General features: G+C 33.7%; 1 protein-coding gene across 1 annotated transcript in view; it reads left to right on the plus strand.

Annotated features, from left to right (window-relative positions):
* Positions 1-12,627, plus strand: part of LOC111089556 — a 17,569-nt gene extending 4,942 nt beyond the window's left edge. The window contains exons 2-5 of the mRNA XM_022402309.1: positions 3,107-3,232; positions 4,794-4,942; positions 10,766-10,954; positions 12,519-12,627. Of these exons, the coding sequence (XP_022258017.1) occupies positions 3,107-3,232; positions 4,794-4,942; positions 10,766-10,954; positions 12,519-12,627 (573 nt within the window). The remainder of the gene's footprint in view (positions 1-3,106; positions 3,233-4,793; positions 4,943-10,765; positions 10,955-12,518) is intronic.
* Positions 12,628-13,324: the final 697 nt, after the last annotated feature.

Below are 13,324 nucleotides of genomic sequence, written 5' to 3' on the forward strand. Positions count from 1 at the left end.
AAAACGTTAAATAATTCTTCTCCCGGACACGAAAAGCCTTAACATAAAAACGCTAAAGAATTCTTCTCCCGGACACGAAAAGCCTTAACATAAAAACGCTAAAGAATTCTTCTCCCGGACACGAAAAGCCTTAACATAAAAACGTTAAAGAATTTTTCTCCCGGACACGAAAATCCTTAACATAAAATCGTTAAAGAATTCTTCCCCCGGACACGAAAATCCTTAACATAAAATCGTTAAAGAATTCTTCTCCCGAACACGATAAGCCTCTGACAAACTACCCACGTACCTAACAAAACTTATGAACTAATAAAAAGATGCTTACAGGATATCTGGAAAAAGCATTTATTACAGTTATCCCAAAAATGTTTGCCAAAAGCTCAAACCCGGATAACTTGAGACCAATCAGTCTACTTAGTTGTCTGGTTAAACTAGTTGAAAAAAAATAGTAGCATAAAGACTCATTTATTTCTGTGAAAAAATAACCTTCTTCCAAATATACAACACTCTTTCTATGAAAAAAAAAGACAAACAATAGATCACTTAACACGTCTTACAGAACCTTTTTTCAAAGCATTCAATAATAATCAAGCCACTATTGAAGTTTTTCTAGATGTCCGAAAGACATTTGACAGGGTTTGGTATAATGCCATTAGATATAGGCTTAACTCCATGAATATATAAATATTACAAGAACCAGGTGGATTTCTAGTGTCCTAACTGACCGCACGGCTATTGTAAAAGTAAATAACACACTTTCAAAGACCTATAACGTCACAGTAGGAGTTCCGCAAAGCTCTTTCCTTTCGCCACTCCTGTACATTTTATTGTAAACAACATACTATAACCCGATATAACTTATACATATTGTTCTCAATATGCAGATGAGATTGCTGTTTGGAGTGTATTAAGACATCCGCTAATAGTAGCGGATGGCGTTTAGAATCCATTCAATATATTTACTGATTGGTGGGTTAACCCAGTTAAAACTCAAGGAATTATATTCCGCAGAAGTTTAAATAAAAATTTGAAAAAAGTAAAACTTAAACTGAGTAATGTGGAAATAAAACTATATTCCAGTGCCAAATTTCCTGGTGTTACATTTGACATAAGACTTACAAGGGCAGAACACACAGAATATTAGAGAGAAAAAAATTGTAAACGCACGAATTATTTAAGAGGTGTTGCTGGTCGAAACAAAGGGTGCAACACAAACACCATTTTAAAAATTTATAAAACATATGTACGACCAGTTATCGAATACGGCGGTCAGGACACTTATAACATGTATGAAAACATCCTTAGTAAATTGCAATTACAACAGAATAGAATATTCCTAGATACACTTTGGGCTAATCTAAATGGTGTACCTAGGAAGACTTTGGGCTAATCTGAATGGAGTATCTAGGAAGACTTTGGGCTAATCTGAATGGTGTATCTAGGAAGACTTTGGGCTAATCTGAATGGACTTCCTAGATATACCATTCAGATTAGCCCAAAGTCTTTCTAGATACACCAATCAGATTAGCCCAAAGTCTTCCTAGATACACCATTCAGATTAGCCCAAAGTCTTCCTAGATACACCATTTAGATTAGTCCAAAGTCTTCCTAGATACACCATTCAGATTAGTCCAAAGTCTTCCTAGACACACCATTCAGATTAGCCCAAAGTCTTCCTAGATACGCCATTCAGATTAGCCAAAGTCTTCCTAGATACACAATTCAGATTAGCCAAAGTCTTCCTAGATACATCATTCAGATTAGCCCAAAGGCTTCCTAGATACACCATTCAGATTAGTCCAAAGTATTCCTAGATACACCCCGTCAGTTACTTACACAAGATAAAGAAAAGAAGATTACATTCACTCGCACAAAATTACTATCGGAAAGCAGAAACACATTAACCTTTCACACTAACACGTGTGTACTACATAAAACACTATCTTCTTACAACAAGTATCGCATACAAACACAAATTAACATATAGCTACATAAATATATCACTAGGTTCATATTATCGTAACTCATATGCATGTGCTATTTTTCAGCTTAGGCACAGGACAGGTAGATTATTGGGCGCTTGGTCATCGAAAGTGGGTTTTCTCGTGGTACTCACGCCACACAGACACACTTAATTCTATGGCATTTGGATTTGATGGCCCTAGACATTCTGTGACCCTGAAAATGAGGCCGTTTGTTGGGGCGTTGTCGATAATTTTCATTAACAACTAGGATACTATTCCCTGACTTTGACTGGGACACCGTCCATGGAGATCGCTGTGCCTCCTCCTCACTGCTTACAATACTAAACCAATTATTGTTGTTATTCTTAATCACTTAAAGGCTCCATGGAGGGCAAATTAATCAACAAGAGCAGGAGGAAGGGGGATAAAATACCCCCGAGCACCCGAGTGGGAAAAAGTTCGTTAGTTCCTTAGGAATCTAACAATTTCTTCTTAAAACTAAATAACTGTCACATTTATTTTATTTTATTTATTTATGTGTTTTGAGTTTGAATTTGGTATAAAATGATCTGAAGACGAAAGAGGAAAGTATTTCCAAACGGCGTTTTTTCAACCTGAGCTACTTTCGTAGATTATTCCTCCAAGACCATTTCCTCATGTGTCATTCTAAACTAGATAGTTACTGTCCATTTCAACTTTGTTTGATCATCCGTTTGTTAGCTTAGCGTCTAATTTCTGAACTGAAACAAACCGTTCATATTCTTGCTTCACAACATCATACTATTTGCTAGAAGCCTTCACCTGTGGTGTTAAAGAACATACCAAAACTCGTCAACTAATCATTGAAAATTACAGATTTTGTTTTAAACACGTTTCGAATTTTTTCAACATAGTGTCACTGTTGTACTTGTTATTTGTCATTTATGTGTTTAGTGTGGAGGAAGGGGAGCTTAGGCTATTAGACAGTGCTATTACTCCTATAGCGTGAACCTTTGCCTAACTTATCCTTTTATAGACAATATCTAAACAACTTTTATGATTTTTTTGTATGACTACTTATCATTAGAATGGCTGTTTGGATGACAAACTTAATGAGGAACTGTGCCTAATAAGCTTAGAGTTTGATTTTTCTTTGACTTTAGCGTTTTCTATATCATCATGGGATTTGGCATCATCCTCTTCGAGTTGAGGATCGCGAGCAACTTCATTGTCAGTTTGATGGTAAAGCTGAGATCCTTCTTATCAATTTTATAGAGTTTCCTAAACGGGTATGTATATTTTTCAATAAATATGTATTAAAAATTAGTCGAAGAACAGTGCTAATAAACTGTTTTGTCATTGATAGTCGAAGAACAATGTTAATAAACTGTTTTGTCATTAATAGTCTAAGTATCGTGTTAAAAAACTGTCTTGGTATTGATATAAAATCGAAAAATAGTGTTAATGAACTATCTTGTCATTGATAGTCGAATAGCAGTGTCAATGAGCTATCTTGACATTGGCAGTTATTGATAGTTAAAGAACAGTGTTTATAAATTGCATTCAAATATTTCCAACTATAATATGTGAAACGTTTCAATATTTTTTAATAGTAGCTGACAATTTATCTGAAGAACCCTTATGTCAGATGTAAAAACAGGAAAGCCTGGCATCACTGTCGATTAGGGTGCATATTGTGGACACCGAATCACTGGAAACATGTGATATGTTGAGTCATGTTTTATAAGTTTTTTATCGTGAAAATATAAAGCACATGATGCTACTTGGTTGCTTTTACAGTGCAACCTACTTGAAGTGATGTACGGATGTGGAAACGTTTAAGTAGTGAAGATTTAAGTCCTTAGAAGGGTGAATAACATTCAGAATGGACAAGGCTCTTTCAGGTTGATTATGCAACAATCCAATGCACTTGTATTACTTCTAAACGTATAACAGTAACGTCAGTCATCATTCTTGGTTAGGTAATCACGGATCTTAATCCACCTGATAATCTTGGAGATGGACATACACCTCTATAATCCTTAATCCACCTGATAATCTTGGAGATGGACATACACCTCTATAATCCTTAGCCGAAATCAACGAATTAATTTCAGGTCATTGGATGGATGGAATACTTTAAGACAAAACATATTCCAGAATCTTGTGGAGTCTATGCCACACCAAGTCTAATCTGTTATCGTAGTAAAAAGTGGTCCAACCAGAAATTAATAGTTCTAATCAAATGACCAGTCAATGTGTAAGAACAGTGTTCATGATAATAGTATATGGGTTTATTTAAAATCACGTTCCCAGTCTTTCCCTGTTTCCCTTTCAAAAGCACTCGAGTTATAAGTTTTATTTTTATTATATTTTTTAACATGTATATTTTCCTAACATCATGAATGAGCTGTATTTTAAATGGTATGACATTAGAAAAGACTCAGACATAAGGTTCATAATCCCAACACACGACTTCAGTTGAAATATCTTAATAACTTAATATAACACACACATTCCCAGTTCCAACAGGTATACTTAGTTCATATGGCTGTTACAAGAATGGAGAGTAAGAAATATACATAGAGTGTTATCTCATCTGAGTTGAATTCAGTTACAGTTTCACTCAAAATCTTAGTTATTTTATCTAATCGTAAATATTCTTAGCATTTGTTTGGTTTTTAGAACAAAGCCACATTGGGCTATCTACTGTGTCTACCGTGGGGAATCGAACCCACTTTGTACTTATAGTGGAGATTGTTAGTGAGAGAGAGACAATTAGAGGTGAATGAGTGAAAATATGTGAAAGAATTACGGTAATTCATGAGTGAAATAACCTTTATTTTTTAGTCCCAAGTATTAGACAGAAAAAATGGCTCAGAATCAGGAGTCAATGTGGAGAATGTTGACTTCCAGAAATATCCCGCTCTTGGAGAGGTTCCTGTTTACCACCAAGCTACTCTTACACCTGGAGAATGCATGTTCATTCCAGCACATTGGTAAGTCGTGATCATTTACACTTCCCACCTAAGTTTAAAAGGTGCAATCATTCAAAGTAAAAGGTAGACAGATTGAACATTAGGAAAATATTACAATAATTATATAATATTTTAGTGATGTATTAGGTATGGAAAGATTTTATTTTGTTTACTGAACATCTTTATGGTGAACTGGTGCACAATTGTCTCAGATGTAGAGCTCCGTGGTAGTATGGTAATTTTTTATATATGTTAAGCTGTTTTGTTTACCAGTTCACCATAAAGATGTTCAGTGCCAAAACAGCTTAACATATATCAAAAATTACCATACTACCACGGAGCTCTTCATCTGAGACAATTGTAAAACCAGTTCACCATAAAGATGTTCAGTGCACAACTGTCCCAGATGTAGAGTTCCATGGTAGTATGGTAATTTTTGATATACGTTAAGCTGTTTTGTTTACTGAAAATCTTTATGGTGAACTGGTGTACAACTGTCTCAGATGAAGAGCTCCGTGGTAGTATGGTAATCTTTTGATATATGTTAAGCTGGGTCTCTGTTTTATTTGCAATATGGTCTGAAATTTGGCGTAATGGTAGTTACATTTCAATGTGGTAATCCTTCTTTCTTGAGTGATTTCTACCATGTATGATTGACATGGTAACTTTTCTGCGCTCTGTTAATAATCCTTATGTCTATCCCCAATCCATCTTCCCGTTCACTGGTATATTGTGGGAAGATTCCTATCTCTTGGATATCACTGACATGGAATAAAAGCCATTTGTGTGTTGTGTTTTAATTTTAATTCCAAGCTTATAGTCAGTTGATTCAGTTTAATGATTGTAGTTTATTCACTTCGTAGTATATTTAAGTTATGTTTATATTTTATTATAGTTTTGTTGAGTTTGAGTTTACTGTTTATACAATTTAGTATTGTCTCATTTCGAGTTTACTGTTTATACAATTTAGTGCCCCCCCAGTGGCACAGCGGTATGTCTGCATACTCACAACACAAGAATCCGGGTTTCGATACCCGTGGAGGGCAGAGCACAGATAGCCTATTGTGTAGCTTTGTGCTTAATTTACAAATAAATACAATTTAGTTTTGTCTCATTTCGAGTTTACTCTTTATACAATTTAGTATTGTCTCATTTCGAGTTTACTGATTATACAATTTAGTGCCCCCCAGTGGCACAGCGGAATGTCTACATACTCACAACACAAGAATCCGGGTTTCGATACCCGAGGAGGGCAGAGCACAGATAGCCTATTGTGTAGCTTTGTGCTTAATTTACAAATAAATACAATTTAGTTTTTTTCTCATTTCGAGTTTATACAATTTAGTTTTGTCTCATTTCGAGTTTATACAATTTAGTTTTTTCTCATTCCACTCTTGCAATTTCAAAACTATTTTGTTTTACTTGCAGTTTTAATTTGATAAAAAATTTTAATCTATCTTAGACTTTAATTTTTAGTTTTATTTTGTTTGAGTTGTAAATTCATTACTATAGTTATCTGCTTTAGTTATATGTTTAAGCTTTATCAACTTGAGTTCATTTCATTTAAGTTTGCATTATATTCAGCTAATCTCATTCTGCTTTGTATTTTAATCTCACACCGCTAACATTTCAGATAAATTCAATTCATTCTAATAAAAACAAGTTTTTGTTTTGCTTTATGTTTTTAGTTCATTTTGCGTCCAATTTTATTATAATATTTCGATGTTTTCTTATCTCTCTGTGTTTTAATAAAGTTTATCTTTGTCTATGTACGAATATTGTCATGGTGTCTTTTTTGTGGTTAACGAATGTGATAAGTGAAAATTATTATTGTGTTAGTTACTTGATTCGACCTTTTATTGTTTAATTTCTAAGACTTAGGCGTCGGTAGGCCTTGGGATAAAGATTTGTTTGTTTGTTTGAAGTTAAGCACAAAGCTACACAATGAGCTATTTGTGCTCTACCCGCCAGGGGTATCGAAACTCGGTTTTTAGCGTTGTACGTCCGCCACTAGGGGGCTGGAATAAAGAAGAGTATAATAAGTTAGAAACTACTGTATTTTACTATTTTTATAACTCAGGATAATATATCTTTATTTAGTTATATTCCGATATTTTTCTATATTTCTGCGAATGTATTTTGCATTTATCTGGCATTCTTGTGAGCATAATGTGAAAAATCATAAGCTTGAACTGTTCTTTGTCTTGAGCCAGAATTTCATGTCACCATGACCATGTCAAAAAGGTTATACTTGCTTGTGGCTTGCACTATTCTTCGTCTTGAGTCAGGATTTCATGTCACCGTGACCATGTCAGAAAGGTTGTAATTGTTTGTCCATACTTCTGTGGATGGGTTACAGAGATTTGTGGTTGTTCGTATGAGTCAGTATTTCATGTAACCGTGACCATGTCAGAAAGGTTGTAATTGTTTGTCCATACTTCTGTGGATGGGTTACAGAGATTTGTGGTAGTTCGTATGAGTAAGGGGTTAATGTCATCTTCAATTTGCATAAACAAACATTCACCATAATTGGTAATTTAGGATTTGGGGATACCACACCAGGACTTAGCAGGGTGGCAAGAATACAATCCTTCTTTCTTTTGTCCAAGATACAATTCTTTGGCCCTTTGGAGTGTGAAGTAGCCAGTTAGTGTACAGGCACATTGGAGCCAAATAGTAGCATAGAGTTAATATTTAGTGTTACTAACACTTGAGTTCTTTGTTTTCTGTGTTTGATTTATTTCTTGCAACACATTTCCGGAATCTGCTGTATATCATCAGGTACAAAAACCTTTGTCGAAACGTTGTACATTTGTGGTTATGTTAAACTTATATTAAGGTTTTTCTTCATTACCCATTCAAGCCGTCTCCAAGTATTAATACAAACGGTGTTCTAACATTGTCAACCTGATGAGTTTTGTTATTAATTTAAAACTCCCTTCAGTAACAGCGCTCAGGAAAGTACAATATAATATCATACATTTTTCTTGTTAGAAATCTCTATTAGGCAGTTTTGAAAGCTCCTGTTAATTGTATTGTGGTGTATTAACACATTTAAAGTGACAATATTTGTTACTCTGTAATCCAATGTTATAATGTAGCTGACTCTTTAAACCTTTTTCTTGAATGATACTTGGGGTGCTATTGAAGAAGTAGCATACTCGTTATACTGACATTTGGGTGCTGATGAAGTAATAACATCCCTGTTTGATGGTCATTTAGGTACCGATGAAGTAGTAGTATCCACATTTGACTGATATTTGGGTACTCAGGAAGTAGTATGATCCCTGTTTTACTGACATTTGGGTACTGATGAAAAAGTATCATCCCCGTTTTACTGACATTTGGGTACTGAGGAAGTAGTAGCATCCACATTTGACTGATATTTGGGTACTGAGGAAGTAGTAATATCACTTTTACTTACATTTGGGTACTGATGAAAAAGTATCATCCCAGTTTTACTGACATTTGGGTACTGATGAAGTAGTAGTATCTCGCCTGACATTTGGATACTGAGGAAGTAGTAATATCACCGTTTTACTGACATTTGGGTACTGATGAGGTAGTGACATTCCTGTTTTACTAACATTTGGGTACCGATGAGGTAGTAACATTCCTGTTTTACTAACATTTGGGTACTGATGAGGTAGTAACATTCCTGTTTTACTAACATTTGGGTACTGATGAGGTAGTAACATTCCTGTTTTACTAACATTTGGGTACCGATGAGGTAGTAACATTCCTGTTTTACTAACATTTGGGTACCGATGAGGTAGTAACATTCCTGTTTTACTAACATTTGGGTACTGATGAGGTAGTAACATTCCTGTTTTATTAACATTTGGGTGCATATGAAGTGTTAGTAGCTTTCAAGAGTTGTATCTCTGCGGACTTACAACGCTAGAAACCGGGTTTCTATACCCGTGGTGGGAAGAGTACAGATAGCCCATTGTATAGCTTTGTGCTTAATTACAAACGAACGAAATATAATTAAAAAAACGAAATGAGACCATACTGGGACATCTAGGAGAAAATTGTTGTTTGTTACTAAAAATAGTGCATTTGGATGGCATCTGAGGCTATTCTTACACCTTTCAAATATATTTTATTTCTGTATATGTGTTAAACTTAACGCGTACAATGGCACCAACCGAACACCCACCCTTTGGTCTGTTTGTCATTGAGAGTTTATCACTATCTCTGTTTTATAGGCTCTCTGTATTATCGTTTGTTTTGTACTTCTATACATTTTTTGTTAAGTAAATGTTTTCTTTTGTCGTAAGGTTTGTATATATATGTAATATTTAGTTTAGGGTTAACGGCGTAGCCACTTTTATAGTGAATATATTGTGGATCATCTGTACTTTTCCTGTACAGGCCGGTGAGAAGAAGTCCGTCTTTTGTGGAGACATCAAGAAAGCTTATATGTATTTATGTTTGGGGAGGGGAGGGGTAGACAAAAGTCAGCTCAATAGATTTGTGGAAGGAGTTATCGTGTGAAGTGTGGATAGATTCAATGTCAGTGGTGTAAATAAAGAATGCCATCAATGAAACGTGACATGTTATTCGTATAAGCACTCAGTAAAAGGTGAGGGTGAGTAAAGTTTCGTTAGAGTGCTCGAATCCACGTCACCGAACACGCTCGCCCGTTAAAGTTGCTGTCGAGATCAACCACCCAAACGTAAAAATTAGTTGGCTGATCTCAAACCTAGAGGGCATTAATGTCAAATATACAAGGGGAGTAAAATTTAATTTATATTAATTAATAGAGGTACTTGTCTTTATTTTAGTTCATTCAAATCTATAGTTCGTATGTATTTTAAAAGTGTTATACTTTTATCGAATATATATTATTAAGTAGCCACTATCAAAGATCATGTGACGTAATACAGTTAATGATATAGTAAAAGTATTATCTTTAAAGAAACCATATCTCCTTTTCTGTTCGTAGCTCCATCTTTCAGTTACAAGTAACACATTAAATAAATAGCAATACAGAAATATTAGAAAAAGAAATTCAACTTAGATAGAAACATACTTTAAGTACACCTCACGAGTCAGCGGTAAGTTTACAGACTTTAAACACTACAATTCAGAGTTCGATTTCCGTTGTAGACAGAGCAAAAATAGTTAACTGTACAATTTTGCAATAAAACTATAACAGTACAACGGTTATACAGCATCAACATCAATTCTACTGTTCTATACAAAAGTCTCACGATTGGTTTCCATGAAACTATGACTAAAGAACAAAACTGTCCTAATATTTCCAAAGTTTAATACAAATACAATATTTCAATATTCGATCTTGCATTATAATCATTACAATATATGCCATTTTCATCATCATAATGACATACAACTCTAACAGACGTCGCGACATCCTTCATTAACGTTTGTTTATTTATTGTAGAGCAAAACCACATTGTGCTCTCTGCTGTATCCACCGCGGGAATCGAACCCCGAATTTTAAAGTTGTAAGTTACCGCTTACCTTCATTAACGAAATGAAAACAAATGAGTTTATCATTCCTCTTTACAAGCTAACATTTAACTGAATTGTAACTTGTCTCCAAAATAACGTACCACATCTTTAACAACAAAAACAGTGGAATATGGAACGATATCAAAACACAGCATCCCCGCAAGTGATGTATGGTTAGTCAGAAACGACGTTCATAGGAATGTGTTTTATATATATGGACTATAATTAAATGATATTATTAATACAATAATTATCCACTGTTTGACAACTTTTTTATGTATTCATATTTGTGGGTTGGAGATCTGCTTCGATTTTCAGGCTTTTAGTCAATCATAATTAACTCGTAACCCTATATTTTAGGCTCTACCAGATTACATCTCTCTCGAAAGATGCTCGGAGTATATCTTTATCAATTTACTGGAACCGTAAAATTATTGTTCCTTCCAACAAGATATGTGGTGATGTATCTGGTAATACCAAGTTATCCCAGGGGGAGTTTGTTGGAGATCCGAAGGACGACGTTTTTGATATTTTCAAAAACATCGCACTGTAAGTTAAAATGTTTCAACTCTGGGGAGAGAACTGTTCTCAATATACAACAAAACTTTGAAGTGATGATTAAAGATAATGATTTATAAAATTCAATATGGAAGGTAATACAATTATGATATTAATAATACTTTTAAAACAATATCCTCGGACATTTATTTACTAATTCTTAATATCTAAACTTGATTGTAAAAATCGCTCACATTAATTTCATAATACAGTTTGTTTTTAAATTTGGAAACAGTTCCAAAATCATTATTGTTTGCTTAATAAAGTAAATTGAAATTAAACATTTATTATATTATCATTAATTTTAGTTTTTAAAGACTTAAGGAATTATGCCAGAATTTGTAATATTGTGAAAAACATTTTAAATTTTATTCGAATCAACAAAATGATGTTCTAGAGACCATCTAGAAGGTTGGACAACTATTTATGTTTTCATATTTGTGGATGTGGAGATTTCTTCAATTTTAAGGTTTCTAGCCAATCATGATTACTCTCGTACTCGTAACCCTATATTGTAGACTGTACCAGATTACAGCTCAATATAAAGTTTATGTGTAGAACGTACTGTTGATATTATTCTATATGTTTTAGTGTAGAACGTACTGTTGATATTATTCTATATGTTTTAGTGTAGAACGTACTGTTGATATTATTCTATATGTTTTAGGGCGCAACGTACTGTTGATATTATTCTATATGTTTTTTCTATTCTATACTGAAATCTTTTCGAGACCTTTTTTAATAAATGATCAAAAAGTACTAATTGTCTGTTTAAATATTGTTGTCACGTTGTTACAAAAAGTGTGATGTTAGTTCAACTACTGTTTTCACGTTGTTACAAACAATGTGATGCTAGTTTAACTATTGTTTTTATGTTGTTACAACAATGTAATGTCCAGTTCAACTATTGTTTTCACGTTGTTACAAACAGTGTGATGCTAGTTTAACTATTGTTTTTATGTTGTTACAACAATGTAATGTCCAGTTCAACTATTGTTTTCACGTTGTTACAAACAGTGTGATGCTGGTTTAACTACTGTTTTTCATGTTGTTACAAACAATGTAATGTAAAGTTCAACTATTGTTTCACGTTGTTACAAACAGTGTGATGCTAGTTTAACTACTGTTTTTATGTTGTTACAAACAATGTAATGTCCAGTTACAAACAGCGTGATGCTAGTTCAACTACTGTTTTTCACGTTGTTACAATCAGCTTGATGCTAGTTTAACTACTGTTTTTTAAAGTTGTCTCAAACAATGTCATGGTCAGTTTAACTACTGTTTTTCACGTTGTTACAAACAATGTAATGTCCAGTTCAACTATTGGTTTTACCTTGTCACAAACAATGCCATGGTCAGTTTAACTATTGGTTTTACCTTGTCACAAACAATGACATGGTCAGTTTAACTATTAGTCTTACGCTGAAACACTCATTAATGTGATATTTTCTGAATTAAATAAATCATAATACAAAATGTCTGATTTAGGGAGGATATTTTTAGCTACAAGGGTTCATATTGAAGAATTGGTATGAATTGTTGAATTTGGTTTCAGTCACGAGTTTATTCAGTACTACTTGGATGAAGGAAAATTACAAAGACTAACATTCGGTGAATTTGAAGACAGGCTAAAAAAGGTAAGATACCACCTAAAACAATTATGATTTTACAACACAATCCTCGAATGTGTAAATTTCTTTATATTTTTAGAATATATAAAAAAAATATCAAGATAGTTTATTTGTTTTAGCGCAAAGCAACACAATAAACTATGGGCACTCTACCCACCAGGGGAATGTAACCCCACGTTGTAAGTCTATAAACTCAATTCTGACCCATTAGTGGACTCTCATTATAAAGTTTTAGTGTAGAACGTATTGTTGATATTATTATACTAACTTTTCTGTACTGAGACCTTTTTCAAAGCCTTTTTTAATAGACGATCCTAAAGAAATTTTATGGCTTGAATCTGATGAAGCAAATAATCCTTGTAATCATATTATTTATAGCTTAATCTTCCTTTCAGATTATAAAACTTTACAACCTAGTATGCACAATATTCAATGAGTTATTTCCACAGACGTTATCATAAAAATACTCTAACAATAAAAATAATAAATAGTACCTTTGGTAAGCTATATTGATAAAATAAGGTGACTGTATTTTTATTATTTAAAAATTCAGTCACTACTGGGTTTTATCAATACGATTCAAAGGTTTGTGTGGCTATACAGTCACTACTGGGTTTTATCAATACGATTCAAAGGTTTGTGTGGCTATACAGTCACTACTGGGTTTTATCAATACGATTCAAAGGTTTGTGTGGCTATACAGTCACTACTGGGTTTTATCAATACGATT

This window comes from Limulus polyphemus, unplaced genomic scaffold (assembly GCF_000517525.1).
Source record: "Limulus polyphemus unplaced genomic scaffold, Limulus_polyphemus-2.1.2 Scaffold6611, whole genome shotgun sequence".
NCBI lineage: Eukaryota > Metazoa > Arthropoda > Merostomata > Xiphosura > Limulidae > Limulus > Limulus polyphemus.